General features: G+C 43.7%; 1 protein-coding gene across 1 annotated transcript; it reads left to right on the top strand.

Moving 5' to 3' along the window:
• The first annotated feature begins 628 nt into the window (after positions 1 to 628).
• si:dkeyp-113d7.10 (early growth response protein 4) lies at positions 629 to 10,308 on the top strand. The gene is made up of 4 exons (XM_035398007.1): positions 629 to 1,438; positions 5,869 to 6,156; positions 6,867 to 7,148; positions 9,740 to 10,308. The coding sequence occupies exons 1-4, from the start codon at positions 1,090 to 1,092 to the stop codon at positions 10,297 to 10,299; spliced, it is 1,479 nt and encodes a 492-aa protein (XP_035253898.1). The 5' UTR covers positions 629 to 1,089; the 3' UTR covers positions 10,300 to 10,308.
• Positions 10,309 to 15,953: the final 5,645 nt, after the last annotated feature.

The following is a 15,953-nucleotide window of genomic DNA, read 5'->3' as shown; positions in this document are numbered from 1 at the left end:
GGTTATGGCAGATGACTCCTGCACATTTGTGTGGTAGAGAAGGCTGCCGACTTCAATCAACCTGATGAACCACAGTCGAGCAAGGAGGGGAATCATAAGCTGCTGATTGGCTGTCACTCCCTTGGCAATCGCTATGGCCAATTCTGGCTCGGTCTGCAGGACTGCCTGGCTGCAGTGGGCACTGGCACAGCCTGGGTTCGATCTGGACCGTAGGGGGCATCAATCACTCCAGGAAGAAAAGTGCATTACCTATATATGCTACTGAGGAGCTTAGGAAAACACCTTTTTGAATAACCTATCTGCGGGAATGCAATGATGCTACACTCTGTTGTTCATTAAGACCTTTGGGAATTAATGTTTATAGTGTGAAAATCCTACATGCTGGTCTCCATTCTTTAATTTAATCTATGCTGCATGCCTTTGCTGGTTTTTCCACTTTCCTCAGGATTTAACAGTATATATGTCATATTGTGGTTGAAGCTATAGTCCAAATAATAATATTCAGTGTCAAATAATAATATTGATCATTCCTTTTCATGGAGCGTTTGTGTTCACATCCGGCGTTATCACCGTGCATATAATTACCACCCCAGAATCTGCATATCCATGTGGACAATTTACACGATACTTGTACATGTGCCGTGTAAATTGCAGTGAAGTGCGGCGTGTGCTGGAATGCCATGGTAAATATAACTATGAGGGTGACAAAAAAAGTGCGCTTAGTGACGTTATTGCCATTGCGCAGTGTCCACATCTATGCTCTCCAGTCGGAATTGGGCTTTAAAGGGATTTTTGCCACCGCGCTTCTTTTTTGTGCCCTAAAGTCAAAACAAAATGGCGTAGTGCACACTAGCACTGTCCTCTGTTCTAACGTTTGTAAAGTGGTGGTGAAATGTAAAATGAAGGAAATGTAACTGCGTCCGTACTACTTGCACTACGGTAGCATCCAGGGTGTACACATGATGATGCGCAGAATGGGGAGGTAGTAGTCGGCTGCAGTCAGTTGTGTGTTGAGTTCTGTTCTGTTCTAATTTTCAATTTTGGGGTAATAGGGGAGAATGAAAGAGGTCTTCCAACAAAGCGGACGAAATGATGAACGGCGCTCTATATATTTCGTTCTTCCAAGGTCAGCTTGAATCCGCATTGGAGCATGTCGTGCAACTTGCGGTCCAGGAAATAACCAAAACCGTGGGGTCGAGCTTGAATTCTATGTTGCAGGAAACGACTACCAAGGACCAAGAAAACCAACGACTAAGGTTAAGGCTTCAGTCACGGCAGTCTGACGGCGTTGGAAATGCCTCCGTATCCAGCGGCAGTAAAATGGAAGGGAACGCGGCAAACGATGGGACAAAGAACCTGATACACACCCCCAGCCTAAGCTCTGAGCACGCTGTGCACACAAACACGCACTGGCTGGAAGAGAAAGGACGAGCACTGGGTGAGTTTATTAGCTATCTAGCTTGGTATAATATAGCGCTAGCTATACGATACATTCATACTGTATCGACTCTGTCTTATAATTGACTGAAGGCATCTAGCTAACTGTGGTATGTCCGATTTATTTTTAACCTTGCGGAAGCTGCACAAATGTTTACCTTTCGTTTCCCATACATTTATACAATTAAGCAGTTTCGCGTGCACGGATAACAACGTGTTACATTGGTGGAAGAAATTTAAAAAGTGTGCCACGACAGTAGCTTGCTTTGTAGTTAGCTGGCGTTAGCACGTTTGGAAGCGCTGGGTGGCGATGATGGACACGGCTAGCTAACGTTTGCTAATTTTACGTTGATTAGCCTGCGAGGTAACAGTAAGCTAGTTTGCAAATGGCTCGAAATTAATCTGTTAACCTTCTATTGGCTTAGCTATGCTTGATATGAACGAATTAAACTATTAACAAGCTAGCTAAAAGTTGGATCATTAGTTACTATTGGGTACAAAGAAACGGAGCCCGATAGCGTGTCAGCTATCTTGCTACATGTTTACGCGCCAATCACTGGACGGTCTTGAGACCTTGTGGCAGCGCTAGCTAGCTGAACTAAATCACCGAGATGAGTTGCTACCCGGATTCTTTAGCTAGCTGACTGATTTGGTAGTCCCCAATCTGAGCTGTAGCCCTGGGCCGACATTGCGTGTTGCTCTTTTGTTCAGAGTACATCTTGCCAGTGAGCTATTTGGCTTATGTCATTGCTCCATTGATTTAAATCTGCATCTGGATGTGATCTCACGTGACAAGTCGATAGCTACCATAGTTAGCCATATTCGCATTTCTGCAAAAACGTGGGTGTGTTCCTGTGGTTGGGGAAAACACAGCTAACGTTATGAGCTCGTTAGCTAGCTAACTTGCCAGTCTTCCGCGGTTTCTTTGTTATACTAATCATCATAGCTAGCCTATTGGCGTAATAATAGGCAGTTGTTTTCTGTTATTACGTTTTATTTATCTTTTGCGAAGCTCAAGAGGATCACCTTTGTTTTTGCCATAACAATACATTACACACAGTCTTTGTGTTCTGTGCTTAGACATTACAGGTGTGGCCGTTATTGTAAAACCATTTTTTTTACCCCGCGTTTTAAGTATTTTCTGAGACCCTTATTAAGAATATCCAGTTGTGTTCGTAGGTCGGGATGCGGCTGTGACCTTTTGCGTCACTTTTCACGCTGCAGCCTGCCGGCCGAGCGGCGCAGCCATTGCGTCTGAGGAGCGCGCGTACTGCGCAGTTGGTGACAGCAGAATTGGTGGCTCAGAGGAGGATGCACTTGTGCGCAATTCCACTGACTGGAACTCACAATTTTTACACCATCCTGGTGGACTGCCAGCCAGTGGCAGAGCTGGCTGCTGGTAATACTGTAGGCCTGAGGGTCCCCAATCTTACCCGAAGATGGCTGGTGTGTGGGGGCAGGTTTTTGTTTTAGCCCAGCACTGCGACACCTAATTAAACTAACTCTTCAGTAGTCTTCAATGAAGACCTTGATGAGTACAATCAAGTGTCTTAGTGCTGGGTTAGTACAAACACCTGCACCCACACCAGCCCTTTTCAGGCAAGGTTGGGGACCCTTGCACTATGCAGTCCTTGAGGGCCACAACCATCCCTAAATTGTGATTTAGAGATTTATATGGGAGAACTGTGGTGTCCCAACAACATTCTTGTTTAAGCCCACCAAAACCCTAGGGCCAGCTCTGGACAAAGGCACTTGGGAGTCTCACTGTCAGGGTTTACAGTAGATTGTGTTAAATCCAAAAACCGGTACCTTACGTAACCATGGCTACATTAAATCTGTGTCCTCATTGGACAGATGGAAGTATTTCTGGCCTGCATTAGGTTCAAAGGGCTCCTGAACGCTTCTTTGGAATTCTGTGGAAGTTCCAGCAGGTGTGCTGTACCTAACCTTGTGTTCCTTCCACAAGTGTGAGTTTGACTGACAGTAATTGCTATGGAATGTGTTTTCAGACATGCTCAGTCCTCATTTTTGTCCTTCCACTGGAAGGGGCCAACGTGTGGTAAAGGTCAGAGGTGATATGCTTGCTTTCACCTGGCCACTGATAAAAAAAAGTTGCAAGGTTTATCAGGTCTTTAGCAATGAATTCCCCCCCCCAAAATTATTGGAAGTTAACCGAAGGTTTGAGGCAGCGTTGAAGGATTGACTGTTGGTGTTTCACTTTCGTAGAGCGTTGGAAAAGGTTTGGCGTAGATCTAGCCCAGAGACTCGGATTTCTTGACGGCGAGGAATTCTAGAATGCAAAAATGGAATATTAAAAAAAAAAAAAAAAAGGGGGGGGGGGGGACGGACTTCAAATAGTCTATTATCAAAATGGAAAGGTGCTCAATGTGAAGTGGCCTTTCATGTCCATGTAGAAGAAAATATTTTAAAAACTCCCAAGACATTCAATACAGAATAAAAAGATTAAAAAGGCTTTATTGTGTGGCTTCATCGGGATAGAAAAACATACCGAATGTATTATTGAGTGTGTGGCTTCATCGTGATAGAAAAACATACCGAATGTTATATTGAGTGTGTGGCTGTGCCATGATGCAAAAGCACCCAACATGCTTATTCTGCCGACATACGTTTTATGTTTTTTCTATCATGATGTAGCCAAAAATGTAATGCTTTTTAATCTTTTAAAATGTATTTATTTTTATTTTTGGAGATTGAGTGCCTTGGAATTCTAGAATGCAGTTGCTTCTCTGGTCTGCTTACCTGATGCCCTTAGCCTACTAGGGAGGAGGTGGGTGGATCTGGTGTATCCACATCTGATCTGTCAATCGAGCTGTCAGGTCTAGGAGAAGAGGCAGGAGAGATGGAAAAACACTCCTAGTCCATACTGATTTAAGCCAGTCCGGGTTTTAATGTAAGCAGGGCTGGTGTATCATCAGCATGGGGTTTCCCCACTTGGCAGGTTACAGTAGAACCCGGACTGGCTCAAACTGGCATTGGATAGTAATGTTATTTTCACTGCAGTGGTTGTGGCATTTTGTGTTTTGTGCTGTGACATATCACAGGATTCTGGAAGTCTCCTGGTGCAGGCAATGCCTCCGATATCCTATGGATTGAACAAAGGATCGGCTCTGTGTTACTGTCATTGAAAATTATCTTTTATTTTCCTTTCTCTAAGGTAAAATATTCCAGTTCGATTGCTTCTGAATGTATGTGACTGTAGACGGTACAGCTGCAATGGATTTTCTGTCCTTGAGCAAGCCTCTTTGTGAATATTCATAAATTGTTTCATCACCAGAAACGCCCGTAATTGTGGATGAGAGCAGACGGAACGCAGAGTCTGGCCATCTGGTCAGTTTATAGTATCTGTGGCAGTAGGCTTTAGTGTTCTGTGCCAGCATCCCACCCCTTTGAGACATAGGAACGCCTGGCTTTTTGTCTTCTTAGAAGGCAAGTGGCCTACTACAGCCTTATCCAACAGAAGAAAATGTTCTCCCCCCTGAGTTTCGCACAAACATCACACAATGTGATATTTTCTTGGCCAGTTATTATTATTATTATTATTATTTTTAAATTTATTTATTTATTTGATTTTATTATTTTATTTTATTTAGTTTTATTTTATTTTATTTTATTATTATTTTTTTGGGGTAATACCTGGCCTTACTTGTAACAACGTGATCAGTGACTTCCTGTAAACGCAGTGCTAGTCCTTTGCGGGCGTGGTGTTAACGTGCTGTACGTTAGCCGCTAATCCGCCGGCCTAATTTATTCGTGGCTGTTCTGCGAGTGGTGGGCTATATGTATTCAGCACACCTCCCTGCCTGGCGGTTTAGTGTGACCATTTTGTTTGGTGTCAGCAGATTCGCCCACGTCAGCCTGCACATTTTGCATATATATGTATGCTTATATATATATATACACGAGTGATCCGGGACGGAGTATAAAAGTAAAAACTAAAGCATAAAACCCCAGGCCTGCATGTTTAACAAACGACAGGATGGAAATATGTGGTGTGAAATAATAATAATAATAATAATAATAATAATAATAAAGTAAACTAGAAACAGAACGGCCACCCTGATATTATCTGACTGAATATTCAATAGTCTTTGATCTGCATAACAAAGCCGTTCCACAGTTGGGTTTGTACTGCATTTTGCAACGCAGTGGGGGAGGGAGTGTAGATGACCTTAAAGTGACCTTTGGCCTGTGTGTGAGGTATTGTATGTAGAACAGAAATGTACAGGCTATCTGGCTGCGGAAGGAAAGACATTTTTTAGAAAATATTGCTGTGTGTTTACACAGTCTGACTCGCATTCTAATGCAAAAAAATAAAAATCCATCCTCTTGGGCAACGGGAACCTACTAATTATAGATCTTGTATATGTTTGATTATCTTTATTTATTTATTTATTTTAATCCCCCCACCAGGCCAGTTAAAACTCGTGATGGAGCAGGTCCTGAAGTTCGCGCTCGCCGAGCTGACGAAGATCGTGGAGGACAGCTTCGACGACCTCCTGCAGGAGCTCCTGAAGAAGGAGAAGGAGAACCAGAGCCTGAGCGTCCGGGTGCAGAGCGAGGAGGAGGAGCGGGGCAAAGAGGAGAACCACACGGGCTCCCCCTCGCGGGGCTCCCGGGAGCGACCGGAGAGACCGGCGGGCTCCCCGCTGTGCGGAGCCGAGGCCCTCCTGGGGAAGAAGGCGGCTGAAACGCCGAACGGTAACGGCCAATCAGATTAGATTAAGATTAGCAATGACGGACTGCCATTTTTGTAGTCATTTTCAAGTGCTTCACTGTGAGGGGATCGGGAGTGGGGGGCGGGGGCGGGGGCGGGAGTGGGGGGGGGGGACTCACCGTATCTTCTTTAAGGTTTCTTGGATTTTTAAAAATACATTTAAAGCTGCTCAAACTGAAGGCTGGTATTGCACATTTAAAACCGTTGTGGATAAAAGGTACGAAAGCCCTTTGTGTTCCTCTAGAGTGAGTACAAACGGACAAAACTGGCAATACACCTGCACAGGGGTATTTTAAGAAGATTACGTAATAGTAATGTTCCCTCAGTCAAGCTATTTTGACATGTTATCAAAATGGGCAATTTCTATTTCCTTAGAAATTGCTCAGTCAGTCTGTGATCTTGAAACATTAGTGCATTCTTGTCTTATGTCTTTTTTTCTACAGGATCTTTAAAAAAAAAAGGTTTTGATAGCACATTCATAAGTATAATTTGAGCTTCCGTGGGAAAACCTTCCTTTCAAAAACGATTAAACGAAAAAGAGAACTTCTCTGACCATTTTTCATTGGTCCGAGTGTGCTCACTACTTTTGGAGGTCGTTGGCTGCTATGGCGCGTAGTCGTTGGCTTGTTGTTGTTTTGGTGTTGGTGAAATAGAGAGGCATCTTCAGCGCCGCGTTTTCTCCCCGTCCGCGCAGCGGCGGAGAAGCAGACCGTCCTCTCAGTGACCCAGGACTGGGTGCCCATCCTGGACAAGGTGTTTGGGCAGAAGTGGTGCCGCGACCTGTGGCAGGTGAAGGAGATGGGCATGGCGGGGGGCGACCTGACGTCCATCATGGCGGCGGGGGCCTTCCCGGAGTGCATCATCCAGGACGAGGAGGAGCTGCCCCTCGCGCCCTCCGGCCTGGCGGAGGAGAACGGCGGCACGCCGCGGACGCCGCAGACGGGGGGGAGGCCGGCGGCCGCCTCCAGCGCTGCAGGTGAGCGCCACAACCCGGGCTCAACACACGGGGGGCGCTGTTCTCTGAAATGCCGGGCCCAGATTTTCATCACTGAAACTGCAGACACCCCCCTGCCCCCACACTTTTGGTCATGGGACATCATTCAGTCAGTGAGTCACGGCTTTTGTGACTTGTTGACTTGTTAAAAATGAAATGTTTTTTATTTTTATTTTTTTATGGAAGAGCTGACAATCCTGCCCTCTGTTTGCCAAAAACGGGGCGGGCGAGCTGTGCCTTCCCTTTTTGTGTACCGTCCCTAATTTTCATCACTAAAATTCAAATTCATCCAAAACAACTCGCGTTTGGTTGCCTGGCTTCTTTCGCTCGGCGCGCGAATGAGTCAGAGCTTCTGTGGTTCAGAACCCAGCCTTTCATTACAGGTGCGCGGTGGGAAACTCATACAGCGCGTTTGGTCACGTGACATCTCTCAGAACAATGAGTCGATGCCTCGGACCTTGACCTTATCAGCCAGCGCACGGTTATCTGAACATTTCTATCAGCGAAACTGTGCACTCTATTCACGCGTTTGGTTGTGTAGCCTCTTTTAGCATGTGGACTAAAGCTCTGGTCAAGACGCTAATAGTGCTAGTGCATATTCTTTTTGTTTGTATTTTCTGCTTAAATTCAGACGGTAGGGAAAGCAGAGAGGGTTACAGATAGAGAGGGGGGATGGCTGTTGCCGGAAGTGCCAGGGCAGAGAATCAAACTCCGAAAACGTGGAGGGATTCATATTTGGCATTTGGATTGTACCCCTCACAGCTGAACCCTGTCATCGGTGTATGTTCATGAGAACAGTCACACCTGTGCTCGCATTGCTTGTTCCATCCAGTGAGCCGATGACTTGGCTTTTTTGTGGTGCAGAACCTGAGTTCCTTGTTTTTTTTTTTCTTTTTTTCTCAGTTCATCCTGCGTAACGCATCACGATCGGCTCGTCAGACTAGAACGCGGCAGCGAAAACAGTCACGGTCTGGTGCTGTGGCATGTGGCACTGGTTGCAAAATTTGCTGCCAGATTGGCTTTAAAAAACTCTGGATTACCTGCTGGCTAGTGTTTGATGGTAAAAGGGTTCCTGTGCAATTGTTCAGTATCTCTTCTCAGGCTTAATGTAGAGATTAATAGGGAGATTGCATAGATCCCACCAGACCTGGGTCAAATACCTATTTGTTTTGGATTCAAATAATTTTCTACGCTTTCCTGATCTTATCTGGTATATTGGAACCAATGAAATACCCTCAAAAAGTGCAAACACCCCGCCTTCTGGTAATATTGGCGGGCTCAGTTACACCGGGCAAGATCAACAGAGCACAGAACCGTATTTGAATCCAAAACAAATAGGTATTTGACCCAGGTCTGGTTCCCACATCCTTCTACCATTAAACACTACTCCGCAACAACACAGCCTCAGCGCAGGCGTCCGGTGTTGTATTTATTTACTTAATGGCGGTCGTGTGGTAGATTTTGCATACCGCGGCGCCAGGCCACGGCTGATCTCACAAATCCAGTTTTTGCGCTGCGTGAGCAGCGCTCATTATCCGCGGCGTTCAGATGCTCCGCCCACCAAGTCCGTCGACGAGCGCGCGTCGGCGTTCGGAAGCGAGTTCCGCCGGCTGGCGCTCGTCTCCGGCCTGCGGCCCTGGAGGGGGCGCTGTTGCTGTTCGTTTAGACGAGTGTAATCGCGTCAACCAAAACCTGTCTCGCCAATTAATGTTTTCAGACCCTTCCAGACACATTAGCACGTTGACCTGATTTTAGGGAAATAGCCTGCGCTCCGAAATATCACAGCGCAGTAAGCCAGCCAGTCCATTTAATTCTGTATTTTCTGATCGGATGGAACCGGTTTTGTTCTGAATTTATGACACAGAGCACAGCGCCTACATAACTTTTCCTTTATTTGGGAGTGCACCTCATATTCCCTTCGAAATGTGTTGGTTTTGTGATTATTTATTTGCGTAATTACTCTGCATCTGAAAGACCCCACTTTTTATTGCTGTATACCTCGGGCTTATCTTCAACTTGGAACAACTTCTTTGTCTTCTCCATTTGGAATGACCAGTTACAAGTCTAAGTGTAGAGACAGGAAGCTTCTCCCTTGGTAACCGCATAGACCAAAGTAGGGGTCAAGGGTCAGGGGTCAGGGCAGGATTCTGTACTGCAGACTCTCCTGCTGGAATATTTACCCAACATCTTAAATTCCTGTTTATTTTTCTGTACCAGTGAAGGGGACGGAGGGAGGGATATGAAATGTGTTCAGAATGATTTTGACAAACTCGAGCAGGCGTGTCAAACTCCGGTCCTGGAGGGCTGCTGATTTTCAGTGTGTTTCAGAACTAGCGATTAATTTAAGATTAAAAGTCATTGATTAGCTAAAGTAGTCACCTTACCTTAATTACTGTTTGTGAATTCCTTTGTTCTCATAATCGTGTTTATTGCGCCTGTAAGCTTTGATAAATGCAACATGTATGCCACGTCTGTCACAAAGACACGCATGGGGGTGTATAAGGAACCGAACTGAATTAATGTCAGTTTATTTCTCGCTAATGACTGTTGGGTGTTTGAATGTCTGTCGTCAGGGTCCCCCGGGTGCTCCTCCCCAGCGGCCGCAGAAGGTCATCACCACGGAGACGACCTCCAGCTGCGCTCGCCGTCGATGCTGCACAGACTGTTGACCCTGCCGGCGCAGGGCCTGGGGCAGATGATGTGTGGCGACTCCGGCATGGACGTGCTCCCGTCGCCCGCCGCAGCCTCGCCGGCGCTGCCGGAGCCGCCGACGGAGCCCCGATCGCCCCTCACGGACCCGAGCGGGCCGGGCCCCGGGGGCGAGGCGGCGGGGGAGGAGGCGGTGCGGGAGGAGGAGCCGGAGGAGGAGGAGGAGGACGAGGAGGGGGCGGCCGCCGCTGCTGCCCTGTCCCCCGCGGCGGGGGCCGAGCGGAGCAGCAGCCCCCCCCCGGGCAGGAAGACGCACCCGTGCCGGCGGTGTGGGAAGCGGTTCGGCCGGCTGCCCCTGCTGAAGGCGCACCAGCAGACGCACGCGGAGCCCACGCCCTCCCGCTGCTCCCTGTGCGGCAAGCGCTTCGCCCAGGCCTCGCGGCTGCAGGCGCACCTGCGGACTCACGCCGGGAAACACACCTGAGGGGACAGGTGGGGGTGGGGTGGGGGTGGGGGTGGGGGTGGTTGGGGGGGGAGGGGTTTAAAAAAAAAAAAAAAAAAAATGGGAAAAACAAAACGGAACCAATCTAGACAGATCTGCAAAAAAAAAAAAAGAAAAGCGATTCGGGTGCTCGCTCTTTGTCCTGTATGTGCGTTCCGCACCCAAGAAAATGCGACGCAACCTGGTTGTGAATTTAGGAGCCGAAAACAAAAGCACGTCGACGTTCTCGAATTACTGACCCTAACTTCCGATTTCTGAAGTCAATCCAGTCTGAAAAATGGTACTTTTTAAAGGTCTGTTGCTAGGCGACTCAGCAGGCCTCTGGAGATTGAAGTTTCACTTCCTGTTTTTTTTATGGGCTGTTCTCCTCTGCCGGAACCAGAGAAACGTTGCCGATCGGCGAGCATGGGGACGAGGCTGAGCCGTACTGTAAATAAAAGCATGGGATCATGGAGCTGGACACAGCTTGGGATGAACTCGCACTGTTTTTAAGCGTTGTCTAAATGAAATCAAAATTTCCCATGGACTAAAAAAAAAAAAAAAAAAACACGTATCATGATTTGAAACGATTGTTATTATTTTCAATTTTACTTTTTTTTCTCTCTCTGGTTGTTTGTTGAAAGCAACATTTTAGTCCATCTTGGATTCATTCAGAATGGTTTACTGCCCCCTCAAAAAATTATCGTTATTACTATTTAAAAAATGGTTGAGTCTCAGCAGCTTAAATAGTTACTTAAAATGGATTCTGACATCCTAGACCTCGTAAAACGGCGAAGAGGAGGAGGAAGGCTCTTTTGCTGGGCGAGCACTTGAATTTGATTTTGCGGTGGAACTCCTCCCACAGTCTGGTGAGCACTGCTGAGATTGACAGGTGTCATAAGGGCTTCATTTTGTAGATGTGGGCGGAGAGAAAAGTGTGTGTGTGTGCCCCATAAACAGCACTTCTAAAATAACCAGCGTTGGGATCGCCTGTACTGAATAAAGGCTGAAGCAGTTTCCCTGTGACCCTCTCCTTCTGTGTTATGAGCACATAATAAAATGTGTGTCATTTGAAATGGTGCCTGTGTAAAATCTAGTCGTCCGTCGTGTTCGGCCTTAAAAAAGGGATCTTTTATACATCTCAGCACTGTTGTACATTACAAAGACCTTGCACCTGTGTAATTACCTAAAACTCTGTAAGGGTTATGCAAGTACACTTTGGGCTCTTTCCGATCGCTTACTTTAGCTCCTTGCTTCCTTTCCTCGCTCCTTAGCTCCACCCATCGGAGGACGCAAGGATAGGGTGTAAGGAAAGGAGAAATGGAGGAGACGTGTATTAGGCGAATGGAACGTCCTTGATCGGTCAAGCGTCAGTTTGAATTTGAACGAAGTGTCGGTAACGGATGTGGCAGGTGTGGAGAGGATCAATCCGCAGGTTTATGGCAAGCCGTTTTAGCTTTAATTCATTTTTAGAGGATATCACAAATTCAATTCTAACTAGTTGGAATGCAAATTCTTTATCAGAAATTCAATTGTAACTAGTTATAATTCAAGCGTTTTCCCCATTCGTTTCAATGGGACCGTTCATTTTTGATATCAAGAATTAAATTTTAACTAGTTAAAATACAATTCTTGATATCAAGAATTCCTATTTTAACTAAATATCAGTAATTGAATTTATGATATCTGAAATTATCATTTTAACTAGGTCAAATTCCAACTTCCATTGAAATGAATGAGAAAAACATTTACAGTCTGACTAGTTAAAATATAATTTCCTATATTAAGAATTGGCATTTTAACTATTTGTTAAAATTGAATTTCCGATATCAATATGCATTTTAACTATTTAAAATAGAATTTCTGATATCACAAATACACATAAGTAGTCACAATTGAATTTCTGATATCAAGAATTTGCATTCTAACTAGTTAGAATTTGAATTTGCGATGTCCTCTAGAAATTAATTAAAGCTAAAACGGCTTGTCGTACAGGTCGACCGTTTATGTGTCACGCGTTACGGTAAAACAAAATAAGTTCTGCAAAAAACTTGCTCGCTTTTCCTTGCTCAAGAGTTTTTCAGGACCCTCCCAGCTCCTGGCTCCTTAGAGGATCATTTAACCTGTTAGAATGTCCTTAAAGATGGACAGGCCAGACCGGATAAAATAAGAGATTGGATTGAGCCCATTGTTACACAGTACCCTCATCCTGTAGGGAAGTGATATGTGTTTATGTTGTATATAGTAATTACATGTGTTGTTATGAACGTCTTGACGCAATATGACAACAACGAGTCACCCCTGTGTAATGCGTTGCGTATACTTGGATGAAGCTCACTTACAGCGAACGCGTTGTAATTATACAGGTCCAAGGCAACAGCAACGTAAAGTGTCATTATCCACGTGTTTGCCTATTTATTTTAATTTTTAATTTTTTTTTGTACAAATGCTGGTGAGGACTGTATATGTCCTTGTGGCGAGAGAACGGCCGCTCTCTCACTTTGCTTTCCGTGTCAGTCGTGACCATAGGACGACGCGCGCGTCAAAAGAGCCATTTTCCCTCCGTTTTTTACGTCAGTCAAGTCAAACGTGATCCGCCTCCACCTGACTCACTCATCATAGGAGCATGCCTTCATTGGTCTTGGTCAGCTAAAGTTTAACTGTGCTCAGTATTTTTAAAAGGTGGCTGTTTGCGTACTTTTGTCTTGAACGGCAAAGTTAGATAAACCCTAGAAAATATTGATATGTTATTGATTTGGTAGTTTAAATATTAATATTGATCTTTTTTTATTATAGTGGTTGTTTACTATCGGTATAAAACTGACTTTGTTTTTCGCAGGTTTTTGGCCTGTAAAGTGCAACGGATTGCAGCTAGCGATGGCTACATGTTTACACAATTATTCATCACCATTCCTGTGTTACACGCTTAAATTTGGCCTCTGGGCCAGGATGCCGGACCACAACCCCCTACTTCGCAGAATAACAAACAACGGACTTTAATGAGGCTTCCTTATCAATTCTTCCATTCCTAAAGTTGTAGACTACCGGTTCCTTTCCATCAAAAAAAAAATGAAAAATAAAAATCAAATCCGATGGTTTAAAATTTAAGTTTGCATGAGGAACCAATCAATCAGTTGTGACTCTTAGGTGTCACATATGCAAGGTTCCAGGATTTCTTTTCATAAATACAACCAGAGAACAGCCCGTTCTTTCACTGAAGGCCACTGAAGCACAATTTTTACTCTGAGAGAAATATAATAATTAGGCCTGAACTCTTGGCCAGTGTGCATATAAATGTTGGTTTGGATATGCAAGGTGGGGAAAAAAGGCAACAGCAATAAGCAAAATTTAAAAACATAATGCTAGGAAAAAGAAAATACCCTTTTTTATATTTAATTTAGGTTACTCATTTCATTTTTGTATTTTTATTTTTTATTGTACTTTAGAAACACCTGTTCTAAATTTGTAATTAGACTGTAAACCAGGAGGTGCTGTTGGCGAGAATATTTGAAAACCTGAACTTTCATAATATCTTTTTGTTTATTTGTGGGTCCCCCCCAGTGTAAATATTAGCGTCGAATTAACATATAAAGTGGTGAATAATTAATTCTGTGCTTAATAGTTCATCATCCAGAATGTAGATTACACCAAATGATAAACGGGCCCTATAAAGGGGCTTTTCATTTCATGTTTGGGAACGTGGGGACGTTCCGACCTATGTGAATAAAGTTTTACAGGCTGTTCCACCATAACGGTAAGACTGTCGAAGAAGCATGATGTTCTTTTACATCACATGTAAGAATATGATACTGGTACTTAGTGTGACATACCAAGGTAAAAAAAATAAACATCAAAAATGATCTCATTGCCTTTATTTCAAAGTCACCGTCATGGTCGCTGAACACAATGGCGCCGAAACACTTTAAGTAAAACAAATGACATGCTGTAATTAAAATAAACAAGACAAAATAAACCCATAAAGTTTAGGCATTTGGCAGATGCAATTATCGAGTGTAACAGATTACATTTTTGCATACAATCCATTTCTGTTGCTAGATATTTATCAAAACATTTGAGGTGTAAGTACCTTGCTCAAGTGTACAATGGCTATACCCCAGATAGGAATTGAACCTGCAAGCACAGTTGCTTGACCATTATACTATACTGTCACCAAAACAAAAAATTAAATATTTAAAGCAGGGATTTTGGGGAAATTACGACAAAATAAGAACATTTTGAGATAACCAATCACATTAAAGATCCCACATATAAGCCTGGTAGTTCTATAATAGTGTGAACACTAATGAAGTCTTGTTAAAGCAAAGTTGTAGTAAGGGTGGCTGGGGACAGTGGGTGGTGAGGGAATGGGAGAGGATGTGTACAAGTAATAATCTAAAATGTCTTTGTTCAAATGCTAGAAGTATAAAAATTATTTTTTTGGATCTTGAGGTTGCGGAGAATAGCGGGGGCTATGACATAGTTGGGATTACAGAGACATGGCTTGGGGAGGAGGATGGGGATGAATATTATATAGCAGAGTACAAACTCATTAGGAAGGGTAGATCCAGTAAGAGAGGTGAGTGTGTAGCTGACTGTAAAATAATTATTAATGTGCAGAAAATTCCAGAAATTGACCAGCTCATGCCTAGTGAGGATATTTGGATGAAGCTCATAGGGGAACATGAAAAAGGCCTTACGGTAGGTGTGTGTTACTGTCCGCCAGCTTCGGACAGTATTGTAAATAGGTAGGTAATATCATGGGCCTATAGGCTATGTTGTTAATGTTATGGCTATGTGTTACAGCCTTCAGGAATACTGCCTTTTTAGCTGTATTTGTTGGTGGTCTCATAGCACTTCATTGTATTTCAGGCCTTAATTTTTTTGTTACTGCACATAAACAGGCATACTTTACAAATTTGTGAACTTACTTGCTACTATTTTGCTAAACAAACAGCCTACCACTTGCATTATAGAACATGAATTGCACTATTGAAGAAATCAATGTGTTCTTTCTATTATACAACTGTGTTAGTACAAAATTCTGTCAGAATGATTAAAACATGACTAAAGCATTTATTTATTACAAAGTTAAGCATTTATAAGCAGCATTAATAAGCAATACCTGTTGTTTCCTTTCCAGTGCAGTTCAGCCATTCTGTAATAAAAATATCAGCAGTCCTTCTTTCCTGTGCAGATTTCTCAATCCCTGAATCTCTGTTTTCATCATTTATTTTTAATTATAATAATAATAATAATAATAATAATTATTATTAATATTATTATTGGCCATTATGGCTTTAATGCACAAAGCTAAATCCTGTTCTAATGATTGTTGGGACACATCTTAAATCTCTGATATATACAACTAATTTGTAGGACTATTTTGAGTAATTATTTATAGGCCATATGGCAGATTTGAAGCTTATCAGTTAATCATTAATTGATTGATGGTGCTGACGATCGATTAAAAGAATTGCATGAAATCCCTGCGCAGATGTAATGGTAAACGTTGTGTTACAGCACCACCATCTGGCCAGTAGGCGTCATTGCGGTGACCTGAGTAGTGGGGTTGCATATGAACACACCTGCGGAGTTTCATACTGCCATGATTTAAAGTTATTGCTGCTCATCCAGTTTTAGGGAATAATAATAATAAT

Source organism: Anguilla anguilla, chromosome 17 (genome assembly GCF_013347855.1).
Source record: "Anguilla anguilla isolate fAngAng1 chromosome 17, fAngAng1.pri, whole genome shotgun sequence".
NCBI lineage: Eukaryota > Metazoa > Chordata > Actinopteri > Anguilliformes > Anguillidae > Anguilla > Anguilla anguilla.
Note: the sequence above shows the minus strand (reverse complement) of the source record. Positions and strands in the feature narration are given on the sequence as shown.